The following is a 27,040-nucleotide window of genomic DNA, read 5'->3' as shown; positions in this document are numbered from 1 at the left end:
CAGCCTCTCTCTGTATGACATCTGCCATACTGGGGACCATCTTGGTTGCTATTCTTTGTATTCTCTCAATCTTGTTTATATCTTTCTTTTTGTGTGGGGACCACACTACTGCTGCATATTCTAACCTGGGATGGATCATGGCCACTATTAATTTTTTCATCATCTCCTTATCCATGGAATGATATGCTACTCTTATGTTAGTCAAGAGATTATATGTGTCCCTAACTGTCTTGTTAATATTTTTTTCAGGTGACAAACTATGCTGGACCAGCACTTCCATATCTGTCTCTTCTCTCGCTTTTGTGATTGGTTCATTACCCATCAAATAATTCAGTTATGACCTCTTGGTACTTTTACCCATTTCCAATATTTTACAATTCTTTGCATTGAATTTCATTTCCCACATCCGGCTCCAATCACATATCCAATCCAGATCCTCCCACAGCATTTTACAGTCCTCCTCAACCTTCACCTCCCTGAAGATCTTGCATCATCAGCAACAGACTTGCATAACTGTTCACTCCATCTACCGTATCATTTACGTAAATCAGGAACATTACTGGCGCCAACACTGAGCCCTGTGGGACTCCACTTGTTACTTCCCTCCATCCAGACATTCTGTTCTTTATTACTGTCCTCATTTGTCTGTCTCTCAAAAGTCTGTCATCCATTCCAGGAGGTTTCCCTTCAGTCTTCCTATATGCTCTAGTTTCCACATTAGTCTCTTATAGGGTACCTTGTCAGAGGTCTTCTCCAAATCTAAATACAGTACACACAATCCACCCAACCATCTCTCTCCTGTAGCATGTCAATTGCTCTTGAGTAAAAGCTCAACCAGTTGGAAACACATGACCTTCCACTTCTGAATCCAAACTGACTTTCTGCCAAAATATTAATCTCTTCCAGATATTTTATCCATCTATCTTTCAGGATTTCAGGATGCATGTTTGCATGCGTGTGTACATCTATCCGTCTAACTCTGTGAGTGAGTTTGAAGATGAAAGATAAGCTGAGACATGGTAAGTCAAGAAGAGAGTGGATGAATATGGCAAGTGATTGTGTAAGGAAGTAACATATGAAAGATGATTAAGCAAGACAACTGACATAGAATAAAGATGATTGAATTGAACTGTGTATATATGGTGGAATACATGACATGGGTTTGGCACTCCATTTCCAACTTGACGGTCATTTGCTTTACCCAGTTTGACGGGTGCATGTGAAGTGTATCCATAGTGAAAAATACCAAAATACTGTTCATGTAATACATGCAAATTCTTATGTTTGTGAGGTGCTACACGAGTGAGGTGGAAACAGGATTCTGACGGCTTGAATATTGAGTGAATGAGTGTCATTCCCATTCTCTGGCCATGGTATTGATAATTCTCCCTGTTTTGTGATTTTCCTTGTAATTTCTCACCCAGTTCTTTGGTGGAGAATAGGTCAGGATGATGATAGTGATGATGATCAAGAAGATGTCTGATTCTGTGTATAGGCTTGACAGTCCATTCCTTAGGGCCAGCAGTAGTCCTATGTGCCACAGAACTTCACATGTCATAGTGAATGGGGACTGAGTTCTGATGGATTATGTGTTGGTGAATAAGTGTGCAAAGGAAAGGCTTGTAGAAGAAAGGAAGGATGTGGTTGGGAAAGAAGTTGGAAAAGTGATCAGACTTTTGAATTAAATATTTATGCTGAGGTGCTAAAAGAGAATGAGAGAGGATTGATTGGAATAAGATAGGTGGAAGAGGGATAAGCTACCACATATATCCTGTGGCAGGGAAAGAATGTAACTGAGGCTGCCATTTTCCTGAGATTTATACCATCAGTTAGATCAGAGATTCATGCTCTGGATGTCTCCATTCCATGTTAATGTGGGAAAATTGGCTAGAATGATGTTTCTAGGATATGTTTATAGGATATGCAAGAACTATTTAGGTAGAGGTATGACACTATATGCCAGTTGCAAGCAGTCAGTGGTTGAGAGAGAATGCTTGAATCGTTTCATATCATTTATAAAGGCTCCAACATGACTGCATGCATCAGCCATGGTTACCTACAGAAATGGTGGTTCACCTAGTCCCAGGTCTTTTCCAGTCTGTCTCTCACAGCTTTATCCCCAGCATTTTACATTTCTCACCTTCTGCACCCAAACTACCCCTCCTCATCACAACACTGGTGAAAAAAGAAATTTATTCGATTTTGACTTGTTTTACTCTTTGAAGTCATAGTCATGAGAACCTGATTTTTGTTTTTCTTAATTTGGTATGAAAGTCATACACTGTCTGTAAGGTATTGTACTGAACATTTATTTGGGGAACTAATTGTTGCATCACTTGTCAGCGTGAAAGAATTGAAGGTCTTTATATTTCCAGTGCAAATCCTTTTTAGATTAACGTTTTACTGCCAAAGTATGCTTGGTTCTCTTTGTCAGAAAGCTCAAGTAACTCATTTATAGCTTGAAAATTACATTTTAACAGAGTCAAGCAATGGATGGTGCAGCACCTTCAGAAGCCACCCAGCAGCTGGCTGAGATGAGAAGAGCGCTGGGTGAAAGGGAGAAGGAAATGGACACCTTACAAAAACTAAGAGAAAAGGCTGAGGCTGATGCCAAGGCATCACAGGGAGAAATTGAAAGACTATTACAGGTCATTCAGATGGGCCAGGAAGAACAGTTTACCAAAGACAAGACCATTAAGGAACTTCAGGAGTAAGTTTGCAACTTTAAAAAAGTTCAATTACAGTTACTTTTTTTTTTCTTTCTTTCTTTTTTTTTTTTTTTTCTTTTTTTTTGTCCAAACAGGCACATCATCAGATTAATGGATATCAGAGTTTACTAAAGGTTGGTGGTGATAGAAAAAAGTTTAATGAAGTTTACAAGGAATTATTGAAATCATCGATAGCAAGAGAGTTTAGGACAATCAGAGAGAAAACTAAAAATGAGAGTGGAAATGGGTGCATGTACCGAAGGTGCTACCATCTGGTGGCATTCATTTGAATCTTGCTGAGAGGAGCAAAATGTGGGTCATGGGGTGATAGATACCAATATATTGGTATTATACTCTAAGTAATGGGAAAAACTCCATGAGATTCAGAAGAGTGCCACCAGATGGCAGCACCTTCAGTACATGTGCCCATTAGGTAATAAAGAAAGTGAAGAGTGTTCAGCCTCTTCAGTCTGAGCAGTATATCCTAAGCTGAATGAAATTATCTGATGTTTACCTATATTGAATACAGAGGCTTGAGGAGTTAATGGAGATTATTGCTAATACATTCAGCATAAGGAGTATGTACTAAGCTGAATGAAGTCATATAATGTTAACCAGAATTAATGCAAAATACATCTTCAAGCTGAAGGGGTTAGACACAGCTGTATGAACTGTGTACAGAAGAGCACATTATGCTGTGAAGATCTTTTTTAAAATGCAGCTTAAGATAACAGTAAAAACACGTTTTTGACTGATAACTTTGAGAAACAGACAGACAAAAGATATTATGAAGTGGCACCAGAGAGAGAGAGAAAAAAAATAATGATAATAATGTGGCACCAGCCAGATGATGGAAGGTTAACAGTGTGGTAGAAGAAGTATACAGAGAATAAGGGAGAGGGAGAGAAACAACAAATGTAACTACAGCTATTATTTTCTGTTTAAATAATGATGATAATTTTGTGGTATGTTTAATTGTGAAAGAATTTGGAAAGGAAGGGGTAGATGGAGTTACGTACCGTAATATCTGTATATTATTGATATATTTACATATTGATCTTTTATGGCTGTCATATTTGAGCTCTCCAGATGTAACCTGAGACAACTGATAAGTTTTGAGTGACAGTAGAATAGTATAGGAATTTACATTTCATTTATGCAGCATTTCTCTTCAGATGGTTGATTTAAGCACAGCATGCTGTGGTAAGTTCATATTTGTCTGTTTGTGTAGGAAAACCAGCCATACTCTTTGTAATGTTATATGTGTACTTGGATGTATTACAGAGTTCTCAAAGCAGGAGGAGCTCCAGCTGCCAAAAAGCCAACTGTTGCATCCACCCCCAGCACACCAGCCAAGATGGATGGCATCCCTGCAGGTCTTGGCACGGCCTCGGCTGGCCAAATGGCAGCACAAGCAGCAGAAAAAGCCACAGCAGCATCAGAGGCTGCTAAGGCCACATTTGAACAAGCTAAAAATGTAGCACAGGTGGGTTAAATATTATGTCATGCACCAGCACTCTTTGGCCACTGTGCTATGTCTTAGTATTGATCATATAGGAATACAATGAAACATTGTTCTTTTCCTAGTAGTGTTAGGAGTAACTGATTGGTGATTGCCTAATTTAGATCTCAGTAATTTTACTTTATAGGAGGAAGGATTCAGTATTCACTTATATGAAGCAGGTGTAGATGCATCTTACTGTCTTCAAATTTATATTCAGAGATGTTGCCATAACACTATACTGGGTATAATTATTTCATTCTTTCTCTTCAGTTATGTTCATAACACAGGGAAATGCAGCTGCATAATCATGTGCCTCCAAAAAGAACCATAATGGTCAGTAAGGGTACCCATATTTGTATTACTGATGAATAGATTGGGCGGCATCCAGTCTGTGTCATGGCCCAAACAAGACTGATACTACCACCTGCTTTGTGCAGACATCTTTTTTTTTTTTTTTTTTTTTTTTTTTTTTTAATGGCCACTGAGACTGAACCTGATCCATTTTGCATCAAGATTTTTCTTTGTGCCATCCATGTGATTCATCCAGTGCTCTTACTTTGTGTATGCCTGCTTTTATGTTTATCAGGTCAGTCTTATAGCCAAAATTTCAGCAGTGATAGTTTGCTGATGTGCCAGGCTGTGTCTTCATCCACTCACAGTGCCTGGTAGGGCCACTGCTCACCTTCATGGCCCTTCTGTTGACTTGTCCTTGTTCCTCCATTTAGCCAAACCCTTCAGGCGTGGGGAACAGTGGGTCTTGTCAGGTTTGCAGAGTCATGGGCCACTCACTTGTTACCTCAGAGACCTTCTCATTCCTCATCCTTGTAAGGCCTGCCACTCTCTCATACTGCAACCAGATATCCACTGAGAGAATGAGATACAGTATATTCATTCAAAATTCATCCTGAATACATACCAGTTCCTGTGTTTAGCTATATGTTTAGCTGTGGCAAACATCGTAAAACCTTGAGTTCACCACAGTCTAATTGTAATGATTAAAGCTAGGACACAAGAGTGAAAATCTGGTTTGATTCTGTTACAGTTCTGGTTTTATAGGTCACGTAGGCAAGTTTCCTTAAAGCTGGTTTTGGTAATACAATTTGATATTCTGATACCATTGAACTTCATTTATGTTCTAGCCTAAGAATAGGGAGACAGATACGTGAACATTCCTTGAAATATTGAAGTAGCCTTTTGTTTGGGTTCTGATCCATTTCTTGTCTTCAAGGCTAGTTCTGGGATGTTTCACTTCGGTAATCCAATTTAGTCCCAGCTCTGTTATTGATCCTTCTAAGTAGAGCTGTCAACTCTTTATTTCACCCACCTTCCTTTGCCACCTTTGCTAAGGCTGGATGAGGGCATGTGGAGGAAAGAGCTTTTTTAATACCATCCTTGCATTCTTCATATCCACTGACCTGAGTAGGCAGCACTACAAGGAAATGTCCCTCCCAGTACCCAAGTACCCCCAGGCTGAGTTTGGCAAGAACACAAAAGGCATGTTGAGGGAGTCTTTTTCTCTCTTTTGGCAGGATTCTTAAATGCCAAACATAGTAAAAAAAAATGAAAATTAATAATTATAATAATAATAATAATAATAATAATGGTAATAGTAATGCAAAGTCAGAAACTCAGTTTTCTTTCATTTCATCTGAGGAATTGTTCCAGCCTTCTCTTCCTCCATATTTTATTGTTTATGGGATTTGGGAGCTTTAGGACTTTAAAATTCATGACCTACATGTGGCTGGTGGCAGTGCTGGCTGAGTTTGGAGTAGGACTCAGTTTCTGCACCTGCAACACCTACTGGGTGCTTTTCAGTCATAATCCTGCAAAATTTTTAAACAATTTTCTCAGTAGTAGTCAAGCGTAATGAAGATTTATCATTTCTAAAATTTAAGGCAGTGTTACAGTAGTCCTTTCACAGTGATGGCATAGCTGCATTTCCTTGGTTGCACTCAGAACATATGGGGGGGGAGATAAGTTTTTTTACTTCACAACAGTCAGGTACATCATTATTAAGTCTAGTGAATCCACACTCTTTGTCATAAGTACATGCTGCAATAAGATTTCTATAGTGGACATTTTTCATTGTACCACTGCACTGAAATAAATATGCAGTTTGTTTGCTTGGATGTTTAGTCTTGTGTCTTGTAGGTAGGCTTATTATGAACTCATTTTCTTTTAGCTGTGTTTCTCATTATTGATAGTTAAGGAAATCTGATCACTGTTGCCTTCTCTGAACTATTACTGTATATGTTTTTGCCATATAAGTTAGATGTTTTGCTCTCATCCAAAACCTTGTCATGTGTGGTATAGAGACTAACTTTCTGCCTTGTATATAGTGTGATAATAAATGATTGTCAGTATGCTGTGAGAGCTTTAAGAAGAGTGTGATAACAATTGGTAATCTGCAAAATTAGATATGTAGCATAGATCTGCTGTGTTGTCAACAACAGCATGATTCTTGTCGTCTGAATATATTGCAGCTCCACCCTAACATGTGCAGCATGAGACTTGGCCCCTTTCTCCTCATGGCTGTGACAGATATTGTGTATTCTTTGATGGCCAGGTTAGACCCTTAGGTTTAACTGTAGTGAAATGGCACTGTTGTCAGTTTTTCACTTGAAATACAACTGTGTTGTAGGTTAAAACTAAAAGAGAAAACCCATGCAGTGGGCATAATAGCTGTTTGGCATATTAGTTTATGGTACAGTACATACGCATGGATGACAAAACTCGGAGTAGAGTCTTTTCAGGTGGTTAATGAAAAATCCTAAAGTAGTACAATATGACATCAGTAAGAGATATATCAGCAGTTAAAAATAGTTTTTATTGAACAGTGGCTTGAAATATATCTTGCTAACTGTTATAACCATATTCAAAGTATGGGATTCTTAAGGATATTTATTAGATGGGATTTGCTCTCAGGAAATAAGTAACCCCTTCGATATCCAGACGCGCAATTTCTGGATGTCGTCAGTTTCAGGACGTCATCATCTGGCTCTGTTAAATCAATTTCTGGACATTGGTGTCTAGTATCTGGATAAAACAAATCCATCCAGACATTAAAAATATCAGCCGCGCGGCCTTCCCGGGCAGGGAAACATCCAGTGGCGCCACACTGTCTGGCTCGGTCCGGTAGGTCACCCAGTGTCCTCCAGAGCACACCTGCCTCAGCTGCAGTTCCCGCTTTGTGACTGTTTATCGAACGCTCCATATGGCTGTCTCTCGGATGAAATATGGTGACGCACGTTGTAGTGCCCCTCTAAGTGTCGTGAGTGTTCACCTTGATTTATTGTGGCATATTGTTCTGTACCATGATTTTATTCTATTTCACCATCATGTTTTGTGTGCCCGTTGCTGTTTTCTTGTGTTATCAATGTTTTCATGTTTTTGATGTCACTGCAGGGTATGGCCCTGCAGTGGTGATTGCTTGCTGGTGGTTTATGGGTCTGCTTTGCCATGATCATTGCTTAACTAGAGTTGATGGGTCCATTTGACCAGGAGGAGCAGTGTAAAACAACAGGAACAAGTGTTGTATGATATACAGTAGTGGCCTATTACAGTGGCTTTCAGAGTTATGTTAGGTCCGAATGGGGAGCCAGACATTTGCCCATATCTGGACATGTCCAGTTTCTGGACATGCCTTTGGCTCTGTTGCATTGGATATTGGAGGGGTTACTGTATATGTATGATGATATGGATCATGGCAAGATTCCTCTGAACTTACGGGTTTATGCAGTGTAACAGTAATTTAAAAATTTCAGGAGAGGTAACAGTAAAAAAAAGATAAATAAATGAAAAGTACAATGCTACCTCCCTTTCCTAGGGGGAAGCAGCCTAGGTATATAGATAGATAGACAATGCTGAGAGCTGGACGGATGTGAGGGGCCAGTCATACCCACAATTGCGCATGTTGCTGTGTACTAACAGGCCATCTTTCTCTCTCTCTCCCCCTGCCTGGCCGGATGCTGTCTCCACTGCGTCATCTGTACTGCTTCTACCCCATCCATCGCTCTCACCCACCTTGTTATGTTATGCTTTATTTATTGGTAATCAATGTGGGGGGGGTCTAATATGTGTTTCATCTTCATTTTATTGCATACTAATCACTTCACAACCATTTTGCATCCAATTTTTTTTCTCTTCTCTCTTTACTCGTTTTCTCTTTAATTTTGCTCTAATCTTTTCTCAAAACATCCTAACCACTAACACCTCTTTCTCTGACTTATGTGAATGATCATGTTCATTGTGTTTTGTTTATTTACATTTATTGTAATTTTTTTTATAATCCATATACTGATTTTGTTTGTTTTTATTATAGCCTCTTCAAAATGCTGCCTCAGGGTTTAGTGGGCTCATGAAAGGTTTTTTTAATTGAATTATCTATTTTATCATGACCCTGAAAATGCTTGGAACATTAGAATTAGAGACCTTTGTCACAGGCAATAAGTCATACCTGTGTTGTTAAGTTGTTATTGTTGTTGTTGTAGTTTTGGAGGATACGTGAATGGGATTTTATTTGAAGCTTTCACAATGAGTGCCCATCTCAGAATTGAATTTAATGAAGGGTAAACCATTTCCTATTCAATTAATCTCAATGTGCCTGTGAGATGGAAGAAAATTAAGACTGAATATTGTTGTTTTCTTGTTGGACTTATGATATAATGTAAATGGATATGTAAGAGTTCAAAGTAATTTAGTTCGTGAATTAATCTATTTTTTCTATTTTAAGTAGTTTTATTTGATATTTGTTCATGAACTGCATTTTACCTTTCCTTGCCCACCTTCTGAACACTCAACACCAAACCAAAAACTGATTTATATATATATATATATATATATATATATATATATATATATATATATATATATATACTGTATATATATACCCTGATTGGCGGACATCTTTGAACATCAACTTCTCTCCCAACTTGGCCATCACCTCAACTGCCTCATAACACCATCACATTCCATTGTGATGGTTAACATGGATTGCCTCCATTGACTGAATACGTGGCTGCGATGGGTATGTGAAAAATCATTTTTGTGAAATTTCCTGTGGATCTTGAAAATTTTGTAAATAAAATATATTTATCACATTCTTTGCATATTATGCATCACATCCAAAATTATAATCAGCCTGATGATGATAATGCAATGGAAGATCAGCAAGACATAGATATGCTTGAAATGGAAGGTCGACAGAGAGAGTATCAGCTTCACATTGATCAAATGGATGTTGACATTAAACTGAAGGACTCACTCATCAATAACTTGAGTGAGGAAAATAAGAAACAAAGAGAACGCATAGAAGAACTTCAAGAGGAGATTCATTCACTGGAAGAGGCTGCAGACAAAAATGAGAAGATGGAAGAGTTAGAACAGCTAGTGCTTGTGGTGCGGCACAACAACGAGAGGATTGAGGAGTTGGAGGAGGCACTCAGGCAGAGTGTAGCCATAGCCACGGTCATGGAGGATGAGAAGCGACTTGAAGAAAACAAACGGAAGGAAATTGCAGAGAAGGTTGGTGTTGTTTGGTTTTATTTGGGTATATTCTTTTCATGGATTAACCATCTGTTTTTTGATAATGTCTTTTGTATAGTATGGTATGTTTAATGTATAAACTATGTGTTTTTTGCTTGGCTAGTCAGATGCAGTACAGTACTGTATGATTATATCTGCTTTCAACATTTTCAGACAGTTTGCTTGGAAAAGAATTATATAAAATGTTGAAAGTTGCTGTTGCTGTACAGGGAAGATATTTTTCCTGATCTTAGGGGAGTGGCATTTAACTAGGTATTACATTTTTTATGCCCCATATCAAGGCTAAGGTTATAAACTGCTACCTTTGTCACCTGTACACTTTAATTGCACAGGCAAAGCAGTTGGTAAATAAATTGAACATTCATTCATCCATCATCTAATCTTACATTGCTCCTTGAGGAGAGTAGAAGCCTGGGGCTTGGCAAGTTGGTCCTGACATTTAAGATGAGAGTGACCAGCCTCACTTATCCCTGAGTGGCATTACGTGATCAGTAAACCCCAACCATCCCTTGGATACAAACCTTCAACAGCTCAATCTGATTGGAGCTCCGTAATTACCTACTAAACCACCAGGCACCAAAACTTGGTTATATGGTTACCACCCAATGTAGCAAATGGTTTTCTGGTGTACAGGAAACCATTTGGCCTGTCACTTAGTGTAGAGACACCCACAGGCAGAAGGAAGAGGAAAGAATAAAGGAAAGAAAGACAGAAGAGGGAGTGTAAAGTCATCCGTAAGCAGAAGGACGAGGAAAGAATGAAGGAAAGAAATACAGAAGAGGATGGAAGGAAAGAAGGATGAAGGAGAGGAAAGGGCAGACACCTGAGAGCAGCACTACATTGAGTGAGTAGATGGTGAGCGCCCACACATACTATAGATAAATTGAATAGAATATACAAAATCACTGCTCTTCATTGTGCCATTCAGAGTTTTACTTGAAATTACTCTCTGGTAATTCTATGGTGCCATTCTCATGTACAGAAGTTATATGCAAAGATTCTTCAGTAGCAGTCATGTACTGTATCTATTTATTTATTTCTGTTAATTAAAGTACCATATCTTGCATGACCATTTCCTTGGCAGAGTATAAGTGTGCAGCATGATCCACAGCCACTTTGTAATTCAGATTTACTGTTGGTAGCTGATCTAATTTATATGTGTAATCTAATTCCAGTTCAAATTAGAATTGCATATTTTTCAGTTTGATCCCAAATGTGTATATATTCTGATTTCCTCTTTTTGTTTTATGAGGCAACATATAGATACTGTTCATGATACTCAGAAAGAGATTATGTACACTAGTTTGTAGTCAAGTTTTAGATGATAAAGAATAGATTTACATACTTGGTTCATTTGTTTTTGCATTAGATCAAATAAAATTTTACCACAAGAAATTATCCTCTCTGAAAACTGGAATAAGTTTACTATGCTCGTGCTTTCTAATGTATTATGCTAAATTTATTGCTGGGAGGCACTGCATGAGTTATCCACAAGATGCAAGTTTATTGATGATATTGTGTTTGATGAAGTATATTTTAGGAAATTAAATATTTCTGGGTGATGCACACACTCCCTGAATGGATTCAGTTTCATTAAGGTATGTGCATTCAGTTGAAGTTGCTCAGTTTGCATCCAAGACAGAACTTTGTAAGTTGATGCACTTTTGAGACAGCAGGTTTTACTAATATTTGTTGGTAAACAGTGGCTGAAGAGTGGGGGAGGATTGTAAACACCTTATAAACAGCTTACACAGGCTTTTGGGGGTAGCAGAGGTGCTAGAAGCATTTTCATTTTAGGTCACAGTAGGTAGATTCATGCAAATTGTATACCGCTAATACAGTCTGATATTGCTAAAGCAGGGTTGGATGCTGGAGAGTTGTATGATATTTTGACTAGTATGCACTTCATTTTCATTTGAATGAGCATTGTCAGTACTTCCCAACTAAAGTTCTTCTAGGTATCGGTACATTATTTTAATGGTTCATTCATGACACACAGCTATTACTCAGAGTAACACAGCATCATCATCATCATCATCATCATCTTCGTTTAGCGTTCTTCTCTTTCCAGTGCCAGGGTTGGACATGATAAGGGTCGTCTCCATCTATCTTTGACCTCCGCGTCTTCTCTTATATTTAAACATCTCATATCTTCTGTAACCACTTGCCTCCAGGTTCTCTTTGGTCTTCCCAGTGGTCTCCTTCCTTCCTTCTACTTTCAGCTCCATAGCCTGTCTTAAAATGTTATCTTGCTCTCAGACCGAACCATCTCAATCTCATTCTCCGAATCCTGTCCTCTATGCTCTCCACTCCACATCTTCTTCTCACCTCCTCATTTGACACCCTCTCTCTCCACTTAACTCTTGCCATATACCTCAGTATCCTGTGATCACAAGTCAACAGGAGCCTCTCCAAATTTGCTGTCAGTGCCCATGTCTCTGCAGCATACAGCAGCACAGGTCTGATGCAGGTGCAGTAGATCCTTGCATGGTGAACCAGCAGTATCCTCTGGTTCACTGACAGACTGGCCAACTCTTTCCACTTTCTCCAGGCATTTGTGATCCTGGTCCTCACTGCCGCCTCTGCTCCGCCCTCACAGCTCATGGTGTAACCAAGATAACAGAACTGGTCTACCACCTCCAACACACCACCCTCCACTGCTACCTCTTATGTTCTCACTACTGGCCCTCTAACACATGCTGGCCACCTGAAGTTCTCTCCAGCTCTCCTTACATTCCTGAGTCCAGAGTGTCTACCATGGCACCACTTTGAGCAACCTGAACACCACACAGAGTTGACACCTACTCTCCCTCCACACACTCCACATGGATACCTTCCTCTCTGTGGTCTCACTGCTGGCTCCCTTCCTACCACCATCAACTTTGATCTGTTGACCTTCAGTCCTCTTGTTTCCATCTCTCTTATCCACTCCTCAGACATCTCCACAACTCTCACCTCTGACTCCACCGTCAACACCAGGTCATCTGCATACATCAATTGCCATATGCTATCACCTACCATATCTCTCGTCGTCTCCCGCATCATCAGCACAAATAAAAGGGGCTTAACGCCGACCCTTGGTGAACTCCAATTCCGCTGCCAAACTCCTCCAACATTCCAGCCATTGCTGTCACTCCCGACCTTGAATTTGTATACAGAGCCATCACCAGCACCACCAATCGCACGGGCACCATCTGCCTCCTCAGTGCCCATGCAATCACTTTCCTTGGTATCCTGTCGAAAACCTTTTCCAGGTCCACATGTATGAGAAACAACTCCTTCTTTTCTCCATACGTCTCCTGTAATTGTCTCATGATGAAAATGGCATCCAGTGTTGACTTGCCCTTCTGAAATCCAAACTGGTTCTCATCAATATTACAATCTCCCTCAACCTTGCCTCCAAGATCTTCTCCCAGACTTTCATACTATACTCCAATAGTCTCACTCTTCTATAGTTCTCGCATTTCAGTGCATCTCCTTTTCCCTTATAGATGGGGATGGTGTAGCTTTCCCCCCACTGTTCTGGCACTCTACCTTCCTCTGCTATCTTCCTAAACATCTTCGACAACTCTTTCTCCTGTTTCTCCAGCTCCCCTCAATAGTTCACTGGTGACTCCAGATGGGCCTGGAGCCCTGCCTCCCATCATTCCTTTTAATGCCTTCTGGACATCTTCCTTTGTAAACTCCATTATCAGTTCTTCAACTTCTCGGTCCTCCTCAAGCTGATATTCATTCTCCTCATTCAACAGCTGGTGGAAAGAGTAGCACAGCAGTTCCACAATACTGTTTCATGGGGTAGGAGTCTTAGGCCACTTAAGTTCAAAACATTGGAGAGTTGGAAACGGCAGTAGTAGATAAAAAAAAAATTCAAGTCATCTCTGGGAGATTCAAATCAAGGCAACACAACTGATGTTGTTTCATTTCCCTCCTTTCTGTTTCTCTGTCTGTTGGTCTGTCTGTATGTATGTACCTGTATGTACAGTATATATGTATGTATGTGTATCAGTTGATGAAATAGATGTTGGGAATTAGGAAGGAGTATACTGTAGAGCAATTGAATCAGAAGTTCATACCAAAAAGATAATGAAGAGAGTTCCTGCTTATGTGAGTATAGTTCCCATTGTGAATAGAGTGCACAGTGAACATATTCAGTTTTTCCTCTTCACTTATCTTTCCGCTTTGTTAGTAATTTTAATTTCATAAAATAGTCATTTTGCATTCTACCGTATCATTTCATTTCATTTTTAAAGGCTCCAGCATGCTTGCATGCATCAGTCTTAGTCACCAAAGGGTGGCTGTCCATGCTGCACGATCTCTGGCAGCTTCCCTATTCAGTCCCTTATCCCTGAGGTCACACTCAGTGACCTCATCCCAGGTCATTTTTGGTCTGCCCCTCGAAACCCTACCCCCAGCATTAACACTTCTCCTTCTCTTCACCCAGTTATCATCCCCTGTCCTCTCTAGATGCCTAAACCATCTCAGTCTACCTCTTCTCATCACAACACCAATGCACTCCAGTTCCCTTCTAATTTTCAACTCGACCATCATAAACCTGGCCCCCCCAGGCCTCACATGCAAGGATGCACTGCAAGTGCACCTATTCATTGTCATTTCTGTACATTTAAGCCTTCAAGTATCCTCTTCCTTCACTGCCCAGGTCTCACTATCATACAGCTTTACACTCCTAACATATGCTGCATACAAATATCCCTTAGCACAGAGGGAGAGCCTCTCAATGTCAGGAGAGGCAACAGCTCCCTGAACTTTTTCCAGCCATTCCTCACTCTAGCCACAGAACTAGCTCCAGCCCCACCTCCAACACACATCTTCCAAATAACAAAACTCTTCCACACACCCAAGAGAAGCACCAGCAAGATCAATCCTTTCATGCCTAACAATCTCCACATACACTTCCTGACACACTGTACACATGAAATCAGCATTATCTTGCAGTCTACCTCTACAACCACTACATCTCTTATGCACTCACGTATCACAAACACTGCACAAGATGGAATTACTTCCCACGCCCTTGTGGCAAACCGCATATGGCCACTCTCCCTGTTCTTTGACAGTACTGCCACGATCCCTAGATACCATCACTCTTGTTTTATCTGTATTGACTCATAAGCCCTTATGCCCCATAACATCTCTCCTCTTCCTAAATCTTTCCTCAGCCTCCCTTTCATTCTCTGCAATCAACACCAAATCATCAGCTTACAACATCTCCCACGGGGGTCCATTTTTGAAGTCACGTGAGAGGGCTTCAAGTACCGTGATAAACAACAAAGGGCTCAAGACTGACCCCTGATGCACACCAACATTCATGGAAAACTCATCACTCAAATCACCATTCACCCTTATCTGGGTGCGAACTCCTGCATACATAGCCATAACCACCCTAACCAGCCACTCCTCAATCCCAAGCTTTCTCATTGCCCACTTCACCACCTCTCTAGGGGCTTTGTCAAAGGCCCATCTTCAAATCAACAAATGCAGAGTATAGGTCCCTTTTCTTTCCCTAAATATTTTTCTGAAGCTGTCAAACATTGCATATGGCATCAGTGATCCTTTTGCCTGGCATAAACCCAAAGTGCATCTCATCAGTATTCACTCTTTCTCTAATCATGCCTTCTAGAACTCTCTCCATTACCTTCTGTATCTGGTCCAAAAGCTTTATGCCCCTATAATTTCCTCTTTCCAGGGCATCACCCATCCCCTTGTACACATTTGCAGTTACACTCCCCAGCCAATCATCTGGGACAACAACATCATCAGTAACCAATCCCACTCCTGTATCACCTGAGGCTTTTAGCATTGCAACTGTCAACCTAACATACCTGCTGCCTTCCCCACCTACCTCTTACCTATTGCTTTGCTCACAGTAGCAGTGTCAGTCGAAGGCTAACGGCCAAAAGGCTAAACACTGGATCTGTTGGCTCCAAACCTTCCCTGTTCCAGTCACACTCCTCATTCAACAACTCGTTATGATGCTTTCTCCAGGTGTTTTTAATATCCCCACTATTCACCACTACCATTCCTTCATCATTCTTCACACGCTTGACCTATGATATCCCTCTTCCCCTCTGCATGTGATTTGCCCCTTAATTATCATATTCTTCCATTCCACACTATTTAGGTTATCAAGTAAAAGTGTCTGAGACTTAGATTTTGCCTTGTAAACCTCTTTTCTAGCCCTATGCTTGGCAGCCAGGAATTCCTCTTTGTTACCACTCCTTTTCTGTTCCCGGAAAAGCCTTCTTTTATCCATAAACTGCAGATTCCACGCCCTCATGCCACCAGAGTGCAAAAATTAACCAATCACTATGTCACCATTTCTTTTACCTTTGGTAATTGCAGTGGTGTCTCCCAGTACCACTGTGAATATCTTGGGCTGTCACAGCCACTGCAGTTTATTGACCCATCCATTGTACATTCTCTCAGGGACAGCATCATCACTGGTATTGAATGGTGCCTTGTACTGTGGATGATTTAGTTAGTTTTGGTTATTAGAAATGTCAGCAGCTTAATCCTGTGTGTAACCCTGACTATTTTGGTATTTTTGTTCTGTCTACCATCAGTTAATTTTGGTCAGCTGCTGAGTAACCGATACTGCAGAGTGACTAATACTGCTCATAATCATAGGGTTGAGTGATCAGGCATTTAAGAGAAGATTTTTTTTTACTTTTAGCTCATTTCATTGTAGTTTCCTACAGTCATCCAACTGACTCAGTGCAGATTAACATCTTCAGCTAATTTCTGAATTAATATATGCTTATTACTGTATATGTTTTGTATGAAAAGTTAGGGTCACACCTAATTAGGCACATTGTTAGAGCAGTTATTAACCACATACAGTATTAATAATATGCTGTAGGTGAGGCCTTGTTTGCAGTACAGTACTTTTTTTTTTTTTTTCTTTGATTTCCACAAGACATATATTTCCTCAGTGTGAAAACTCCTAGTGTGGTGAACACTCCCAGTAACTGTTTTTCCGAGATTAACTCCATCGTTGGAAGGTGTTTGACTGTACGGTTTGTTTGGGGCCTTATTCATTTAGTGAGGGTCCTGGAAGAGGTTATTACAAGTAAGTCAGTAGATCTGAGCTCAATGTATGTTGATTTGCCAAAGGCTTACTATATTATTTTTTTATAGTATAAAGCTGTCTATGTTAAGCTAGTAATGAAACACCTTTCAGATTAGTGTGCAATAGATGTCCTTTAGAATTACATCCAGTAGCCAGGCACACACACTTGTTCAGTAGTTGGCAAAGGTTTAACCACATTCATTTTTTTTTTTTTTTAGGAATTTTCTCCAGTAATGCAAATGTAGAATTCAAGGTAGGTGGAGGTGCTCACCATCCACTTTTGCCATGCTGGATGGTAACCATATAACCAGTTTGTGGCATTTGGTGGTTTAGTGGGTAATTAAGGCGCTCCAATTGGATTGAGCTGGTGCAGGTTTACATCCAAAATGTGGTTGGGATCTGTTCCTCACATAATGCCACTCAGGGGTGAGTGAGGCGGTCACTCTCATTTTGAAAGTCAGGACCAACTTGCCTAGCCTTGGGCTCCTGTGCTTCTGATGGGGCAACATTGGATTAGATGATGGATGAATGAAGAATTGAGAACTCACGGTAAGTATAAATGACTATGCTTTCCTTGGAAGCTCATGCAGTTTTGCATTGCAAAGGATGTTGTTGCTATCATATACTGTAATTAAAAAATTTTGGTCATACCTAACATGCTTCAGAAAGGTGAGTGAGTCATTTATGTGGAATTTAATAGTAGGATGTGATGAGCTCCTCCCAAAATTTTCTTTCTTGATCCATGTTCACCCACCCAACACATTTTCAAGCTCCCCATCAATAGTGTTTCATAAAAGAGTAGCCACTAATAATGGTAGTATACATATAACTTAGTGGAAGACACCTGATTTGGTTTTCCCTGATCAGAAGTGGAAAAACAGTTTAGTACTTCTTGAAATGTATACTATATAGTTTTGCTTCAAAAATAAAAAATCTACAAGGCATGTTATATGGTGCTAGGACACAGCTTCAGTATATATATACAGTATATAGATAAATAGATAGATAGATATACTGTATACAGTATATAAAAAAAAAAAAATGGTTTTAGGCCAGGTATCCCCGAAGGGCTAAGGCGATGCCCCTGGGTAGAGGACGTTTGGACTGGAGTGTGTAGCATTTTATGACCGGATGCCCCTCCTGGTGTCTACCAATGACCCTTGGTTGGATTCGATCCTCCGACCCTTCGGTCAGAGAGGAGCGCTCTTACCCACTAAGCCACGGCTGCTACATATATATACTGTATATATATATATATATATATATATATATATACAGTATATATATATACACAGGGTGTTCTTAAATTCATTGGACAAATTTTAATAGTAGGTTTGGTGCATGAAAATAATTTTTCTTCAATGCAGGCATGTTCGAAAACACAATTACGGAGTTACAGGAAATGAAACATAAAAGAAGGAATCAGTTTATTGGAGACAAATAGTACTGTACAAGTTGAATGAACAATTACTCGTAACATGTTACTAATAACAGTAATGTTACAGCAAATGTTCAAAGTTTCGACCACCTCCCTCAGTGCACGGTTCGGAAATCGTGCGTTTAACATATCCCAGTCATGAAACATCAAAGAAAGAATTAGTTTATTGAAGAAAAATAGTGCCATGAAAGTGGAATGAACAGTTAACATGTTGCTTACTAATGACATTAATTTTACAGCAAATGTTCAGAGTTTTGGCCACCTGCCTCAATGCATGCCTGACAGCGCCGTTCCATGGATTGCTGCACACACTCGAAGATTCCGGGCATTTCAGCAATAGTTGCAGAGGCATCAACACCGAAAACTTCCTCAGGTTTAACAGACGTTTCTTATATGATGCTTTTCATGTGCCCCCAAAAGAAATCTAGAGGTGCCATATCTGGAGATCTTGGTGGCCAGGAGACTGGTCCACCACGGCCAATCCATCGGTTCAGAAATCAGGCGTTTAACAAATCCTAGACGTCGTTCATGAAATCTGTTGGAGCTCCGTCATGCTGGAACCACATTCTCCCGCGAATAGCCAAGGGGACATCTTCCAGTAATTCTGGCAATGTTTCCTCAAGAAATATCCTGTCAGCTTGTCCAGTGAATCATGCAGGCAGAATGTATGGCCCAGTCAGGTGGTCATGAACGATACCCACCCGAACATTGGCACTCCACTGTACTTGATGCCCATGCACTCGAGTGGCATGTGGATTTGCGTCACACCAAACCTGGGAATTGTGCATATTAAATATTCCATCACGAGTGAATGTGGCTTCATCACAGAACAACACACGCCAAAAAATGAGGCTGCTCCATCTCCCTCTGCAAAAACCACTGGACGAATTCCATGTGAAGACATTAATCTGTAGGTGTCAATCCATGGACTCTTTGGAAGTGAAACAGATGAAGGCGGCACTCATGTAACACCTCCCACACCTGGACATGACTTGCTATACCGAGAGCATTTGCACCAGCACGCGTGCTTGTGGGTAGGTTGTACTGGAAATGGTCTAGCATCTATTCCTCCATTCCTGGATCTCTTATATGCCTGGGGCGACCAGTGTCAGGTCTAGTCACATTGAATGCTCCCGTTTCACACAACTTCCGGTGCAAAGAAGAAAACGTTTGATGGTTAGGTACATATCTATTTGGGAAGTGCTCATGGCATATCCTTGCTGCATGTTGCGTGTTGCCATTATCAGCACCATATGCTAGATGGATATCAGCCATTTCAGCCTTCCTTAAGCACTGCATGTTGTCGGTATTGTGTCACTTAGGCAACTGACAGATGATCACAAGATGATCCAATTCCATTAACTCTCCAAAGCTGTATCAGCGAAAAGAAACGTCTGGGATTTGTTAAATGCACAATTTCCGAACCGTGCACTGAGGGTGGCGGTCGAAATTAAAAATTAATGTTTTCGGTAAGCAACATGTTAATTGTTCATTCAACTTTTATGGCACTACTTGTCTTCAGTAAACTGGTTCTCTCTTTGATGTTTCATTTCCTGTAACTCCATAATTAAGCATTTTTGAACATGTCTGCATGGAAGAAAAAATGTTTATTTTCATGCACCAAACTTACTATTACAATTTATCCAACGAATTTAAGAACACCCTGTATATATACATATACACACACATATATATATATAAAAATATATATATATATATACACACACACAGTAAAAGTCCTTTAATCCGGCCACCAATAATCCAAAAATCCCAATACTCCGAATTTGTCAAGGCGAAATTTTTCAAAATTTTCTGGTCTTTTTTTTTACTTTTCTGGGCTATATCTAAAGATTTATCTGGCCTGGACTTGCTCTTGACCTTGGATGTATCCTTGATAAAAAAAGTATCAGTGTGAGACATTATGATACATGGACTATGATTTACAGGAAATGGCATGGATATGTTGGCACTGCGGTTGTGGAAGAGTTGCTAGTTGGTAATATCTAACCCTGCACTTTCATACGGTAATGCATTGTAATGGGCATTGTGAATTTTTGTGAATCAACCAGGCATGCCAACACTACTGATTGAACCAGAGACGAAGCATTTCACATCTTATCAGACCCTAGGGTGCCGATACTTTTTTTTATCAAGGGTACCTGCCTGCAATGATTCATCTACACTTCTATACATTTCTGCTTAGTAAGACAATAGCCCACATAATAGTAAGTGTTTATTTGATGATCATTAACACACACAACCACCAATTTCTGCTCAGGAGTGCCCCTTTCCTAACCCTATATACCCAGAGAAGACAGGAAAAGGGGACGAAACGAGCTCCACCTGTAATAGGGTGTATAGAAGCCCGCATTGCTTAGAGGCAATGCGGGGATCCTCTCTTTGGCTCAGTGGTAACGTGCACGCATATAAAGCTCAAGGACCTGAGATCGAATCTCGGTCAGACCAGTGATTAATTTGTTAAGTTTCAATTCAGTTATTACATTGGTTGGCAGCAGTGTTGGATGTGAGGCGAGGCTTAGAGGGCAATGATGATGTTGTTGACAGCATCTTAAGCCATACATCCCAGGGGTGAGCTGTCCGGTGTGGTCCGCAGCGCCCCCAGTGGTAGCCTCCAGTGCGCTACGCTACCATATGTATGTTCGAAACTGACCAAATTAATCACCAAGGGGAGAAAAAGAGTGATGTAATAGGGTGTATAAAAGCCCGCATTGCTTAGAGGCAAAGCAGGGATCCTCTCTTTGGCTCAGTGGTAACGTGTGCATGTATGAAGTGCGAGGGCCTAAGATCAAATCTCAGCCAAGACAGTGTGATTAATTTGCTAAATTTCAGTTCGGTCATTACACACCCGCCTCTACCCCAGCTCCCAACCCTTCACCATACCCCTACCCCTCTCAACACCCCACATGTCATTCTTAACTGGCAGTTACATATCAAGCCAACCTCATACTTGACACTTATAGTCAAATTACTTATAAACAAACAAAACAGTGGGATATATAAAAAGTGTATAATATAACTATGAACACACTGCAGCAAGAAAATAATGTGTTATAACTTTGACAGTAAAACAAAAGCGTTAACAACGGTCATCCCAGGCCTCATGCATTGGGTGTTTGCATGCATATGTGTCTTTGCCTGCGTGTTTGGGTGTGTCAGTGCCTGTGTTTTTCAGTGTGTGTGTGTGTGTGTGTGTGTGTGTGTGTATTAGGTAAACACACACACACACACACACACACACACACACACACACACACACACACACACACACACACACACACACAGAGGGAGTCAATCGAGGCAGACGTCTGATATCGGCACTCCGTACCGAACCAACACGGCCAGTGGCATTACTTAAATTAGTATCTTTGTATGAGTCGAGCTCTGTACCAGGTTAGACTAAATGATTTTTCATTATTAAAAGAAAAAAATAATAAGTTTAAACAAGACTTGTTCAAACAGAAAAGAGAACCAAGAGGAAAAAATGCGCTAAGTCAGCTGAGGTTTGTTTAGACTACAGCAACACGGGGAAAGGGTACATACTCTGTTCTTTTAGTATTGCAAAATGGATGCATACTTTAGTAAATCAAATTTGGAAAAGAAAAGGGATAAAAGTAAAAAGCAAAATGATGATTTCTACCAAGAACTGGTTGAAGTGGAGACTCACAATAGACTGGTTGAACGTGTACACAAACTAGAAATGGCTTTCAAAAATGAAATTGATGAAATAAAGAAGCAGATGCACTTCCAAAAGGAAGAAATAGAAAAACTAGGAAGGGAGGCCAATAAGAAAGACACAACCATCAGTGAACTAACAGTGGAATTGAGTACACTTAGGAAGAAAATGAGTGAAATGACAAGTACAGTAGTCAATCACGAGAGTGTTATGGAAGAGTTCAAAAATGACACAGAGACAATTAGGCAAGTAAGCAGTCTTATAGACCAGAGCAGTGATATTGAGAAGATAACACAGGTGAATGAAGCTGTGCAAAGCTACAAAAATGATGTGGAAACCACGTATGCTGAAATGGTGAAAGTAAAGAAAGACTTAGAAACAAGGGTGGAGGAAAAAAGCATTAAAAAGGAAGTGAAAAGAATAATCCAAAACAATCCAAAGTTAGTCAGAGATTCAGGAGATATAAACAAATCTATAGTAATCATTGGTATAGAAGAGGAAGAAGTAAAAAACAAGATCACAAGAGACAAAAAGGAGATGGCAAATGTAATGAGCTTACTGAAAGAAGTATCAGAGAAAATCTGTAGTAAAGACATAGAGGAACACAAAAGGTTAGGGAAATACGAGAAAAGCAAGACAAGACCTCTAAAGGTGACTTTCCAGAGTGTAAACACTGTGGAAGAGATACTAAAAAATGCAAAGAATCTTATGGAAAAAGAGGAGTTCAAAAATGTATGGATAAAAAGATGCCTAACACAAGAGGAACTGGATTTACTGAAAGAGAAAAGGGAGGAAGCAAAAACAAAAAATGAAGGAAGATCAGAAGAGAAGAAGAAATTTTTTTACAAAGTAATAGGATTGCAGGTACGAAAGTGGTACACAAACAGGATGGAATAAAAAGGAGGAAGGTAGTAGAACCATGTCATGACAAGTATATAAACAAGATGATAAAGTTGATGTACTCAAATGTGGATGGAATGGTATCTAAATTACTAGAGATGAATGATTATGTCAGAGAAAATGAACCACAAATAATATGCCTAACTGAAACAAAATTAACATGAAGGATATCCAATGACATACTAAACTTAAAGGAATATAATATACGGAGAAGAGACAGAAATTTAAAAAAAGGAGGAGGAATTATAATATTAACTAAGAAGAATCTAAAAGTCAATGAAATAAAACTAGATATACCATCACAAGTAGAACTGATTGCAGTAGAGATCAACACATCTGAAGGTAAAGTAATTGTAGCCAATTTGTACATGACACCCAGATCAAACACATGGGAAAGAGACAAATATGAGGACCTGACAGAGAGTACAATTCAGAGTTTAAGATCATTACTACATAAAATGGAAAAGAAATCGGAAAGAATTATACTAACTGGGGATTTCAATACAAATATAAATTGGAATACTCTAGATATAATTAGCCAAGAAAGCTGTTGGGACCAAAAGCTCCTGGATCTCGTGCAAGAGTTTTTCCTAAAGCAACATGTGAGGAAAACCACCAGAAAAAGAGGACTTGATGTACCTTCAGTGCTAGATCTAATATTTACTAGGCAAGAAAATGATATTGACAGTTTAATATATCACCCTCCACTCGGCAAAAGCGATCATGCAGTACTAAATTATAACTTCAGGATAGCATATGACATAGTAAACAGCAATGACAGTTACAAAAAGAGCCTAAACTGTAAAAAGGGAAATTATCAAGACCTAAAGAAGTATTTTTTAGAAGTTGATTGGGAAAATGAGCTTAGAGGACAAGATTTAAATGCTGTATATTAAAAATTCTGTGAATTATTATGAAATAGGAGTCCAGAAGTACATCCCACAGCACAAAGAAGCAGATAAGAGAATACAGAAATGGTTCAATACAGAATGTAAAAAATCAAAAGAAAGAAGAGATTTGTTGTGGAATAGATACAGAAGACACAATAGTGAAAGGGCGTATAATAATTACAAACAGGCAAGAAACGATTATACAAGAATAAGGAGGGAAGCCCAAAAACAGTTTCAGGAGGATATAGTAAATAAAAGTAATGATCAACCAAAGCTGTTTTACAGCTATATCAGAAGCAAAACCAAAGTAAAAGATATAATACAATCCATTACGGACGAGGGAATCACATATACACAAGAGAAAGATATTTGTGAAGCACCAAATAAGAATTTCCAATTAGTTTTTACAGAAGAAAAAAATTTTGAGAGGGACTATATGGAACATGCATGTCCACACATACTACCAGATATACAAATAGCAGAAAAAGTAATACAGGAGGAGTTAAGTAGATTAGACAGAGGAAAAGCAAGTGGTCCTGATGAAATTTCATGTTGGGTATTACGAGAATGTGCAAAGGAGTTAAGTAAACCATTATTTTTAATTTTCAAGAAATCCTTGAGTCAAGGTAAAGTACCTGATATTTGGAAAAAAGCAAATATTGTCCCCTTATTCAAGAAAGGAAATAGACAAAATCCACTCAACTACCGACCAGTATCACTGACCAGTGTTGTAAGCAAGGTATTAGAAAAGCTTATAAGAAAAGCTTGGGTAAATCATCTAGAAGAACACAGTATGATAACAGAAAGACAGTTTGGTTTCAGAAAAGGAAAATCATGTGTTACTAATCTGTTGAGCTACTATGACAGAGTAACAAACACAATACAGGAAAGGGAAGGATGGGTGGACAGTATCTATTTAGATTTCAAGAAAGCTTTTGACACAGTACCACACCAAAGACTTTTATGGAAACTGTACCATCAAGGAGGAATTCGAGGCAAACTGTTTTGTTGGATGCAAGACTTTCTCATATAAAGAGAAATGAGAACAGTACTAAGAGGAAACTACTCATCAATGAAAGAAGTGACTAGTGGAGTACCACAGGGTTCAGTGCTGGCACCAATCATGTTTTTAGTGTATATAAATGATATAAACAGTAACACTGGAAATGAGAGCTATCTGAATATGTTTGCAGATGATGCAAAAATACAAAGGAGAATCACTAACACAGACTCTTGTAGGGAGCTACAAGAAGAATTAAATAAACTTCATGAATGGAGTAGTACATGGCAAATGGAATTCAATGTGGACAAGTGTCATGTAATCAAGTTTGGTAAAAGTGGAAAAAGACCTGATTGGGATTATAAGTTAGGAAATAAAACCCTATACACATCAGAAAGAGAGAAAGACCTATGTGTGATTATCAATAACAGACTATCTCCGGCTGACCACATCAGCGAGAAGGTACGGAACATGTATACACTGCTTGCAAATATGAGAACAGCATTCACATACATAAATGAAGACATGCTAAGAAGGATAATAACATCATTCATTAGACCAACCCTGGAATATGCATCAGTAGTCTGGAGTCCTCATCTCAAAAAGCACATAGACAAGATTGAAAAAGTTCAAAGGGCCACTACAAGACGAGTACCAAGCTTAAGAGACCAAAGCTACGAAGAAAGACTAAATAAACTGAATCTACCAACACTACAGGAGAGAAGGAAAAGAGGTGACATGATAATGCTATATAAGTGCATATCAGGGAAGGAGAAAATAGACATAAATGATTACTTAACATATGGAGAAGCATCAGCAAGAGGACACTGCAAAAAACTGCATAAGAAGAGAGGTGTTAAAGACGTAAGGAAATTCAGTTTCCCAAACAGAGCAATCGATCAGTGGAATGCACTACCGAATGAAATAGTGTGTGCCAAAACAATTCACAAATTTAAGGATATGTACGATAAATATGGTTTAAGACACGGGACAGTACAAGCTTGACTCATTCCTGTAAAGATACAATTAGGTAAGAACACACTGAAAAACACAGACACAGACACACCCAAACACACAGGCACAGACATGTATGCATGCAAGCACCCAATGCATGAGGCCTGGGATGGCCGTTGTTAATGTTTTTGTTTTACTGTCAATGTTATAACACAATATTTTCTTGCTGTGTGTGTGTGTGTGTGTGTGTGTGTGTGTGTGTGTGTGTTTCCAAAGCAGTGCACCCAACACATGAGGCCTGAGGTGGCCGTTGTTAATGTTTTTGTTATACTGTCAACGTCATAATGCATTAGTTTCTTGCTGCAGCTTGTTGATAGTTATACTATATACTTTTAACTTATCCTAGCATTTTATGTTTGTATTCGCAGTAGGACCAAGAGTATTAAACATGAAATCAGCCTGAGATGCAACTTCCAGTTAAGAATGACAGGTGGGGTGGGGGGTTGGGTAGGGGTATGGGGAAGGGTCAGGAGCTGGGTTAGTGGCAGGTGGAGCTCATTTCATCCCCCCCCCTCCCCACTTCCCTGGGTATGCAGGGGTGGGAAGGGGGTGCCCCTGGTCAGAAATTAGTGATCATGATTGTACATATGTCTAATGTTTTCAGAGGTCCCTCCCAATAGTCCGAAAAAAATAATAGTCCAAAAGACCCTCGGTCCCCTGCCATTTGCATTAAAGGACTTTTAGTGTATGTATATATACATATATATATATATATATATATATCTGTCCATCCATCATCCAATCCCATGTTGCCCCATGAGGAGCGTAGGAGCCTGGGGCTAGGCAAGTTAGTCCTGACATTTAAGATGAGAGTGACCAGCCTCACTCATCCTTGAGTGGCTTTACATAAGCAAGAAACCCCAACCACCCGTTGGATGTAAACCTTCACTGGCTCAATCCGATTGGAGTGCCGTAATTGCCCACTAAATCCCCAGGTGCCATAATTTGATTATATGGTTACCACTTAGCATAGTAAATGGGTTCCTGGTGTACAGGAAACAGTAGAGTCACCCATAGGCAGAAGGAAGAGGAAAGAATGAAGGAAGGAAAGACAGAAGAGGGAATGTATAGTCGCCCGTAGGAAGTAGGACGAGGAAAGAATGAAGTAAAGAAAGACAGAAGAGGAAGGAAGGAAAGAAGGAAGTAGGAGAGGAAAAGGCAGATACCTGTGAGCAGCACAACATTGAGTGAGTGGATGGTGAGCGCCCCACCTACCACCATATATATACTGTATATAAATATATATATATATATATATATA

General features: G+C 39.6%; 1 protein-coding gene across 2 annotated transcripts in view; it reads left to right on the top strand.

Moving 5' to 3' along the window:
• Window positions 1–27,040, top strand: part of brp (ELKS/RAB6-interacting/CAST family member bruchpilot) — a 515,057-nt gene that overhangs the window by 451,935 nt on the left and 36,082 nt on the right. The window contains exons 16-18 of one of the 2 annotated variants that reach the window (XM_080267644.1): window positions 2,481–2,710; window positions 3,993–4,194; window positions 9,352–9,735. In XM_080267644.1, the coding sequence (XP_080123770.1) occupies window positions 2,481–2,710; window positions 3,993–4,194; window positions 9,352–9,735 (816 nt within the window). Of the gene's footprint in view, window positions 1–2,480; window positions 2,711–3,992; window positions 4,195–8,533; window positions 8,838–9,351; window positions 9,736–27,040 lie in introns of those variants that run through there. The other variant, XM_080267645.1, reaches the window with a different exon arrangement.

This window comes from Coenobita brevimanus, chromosome 24, assembly GCF_032717465.1.
Source record: "Coenobita brevimanus isolate Jiangsu-jjx chromosome 24, ASM3271746v2, whole genome shotgun sequence".
Taxonomy (NCBI): Eukaryota; Metazoa; Arthropoda; class Malacostraca; order Decapoda; family Coenobitidae; genus Coenobita; species Coenobita brevimanus.
The sequence above is the reverse complement of the archived record's forward strand: the minus strand, read 5'-3'. Positions and strand labels throughout refer to the sequence as shown.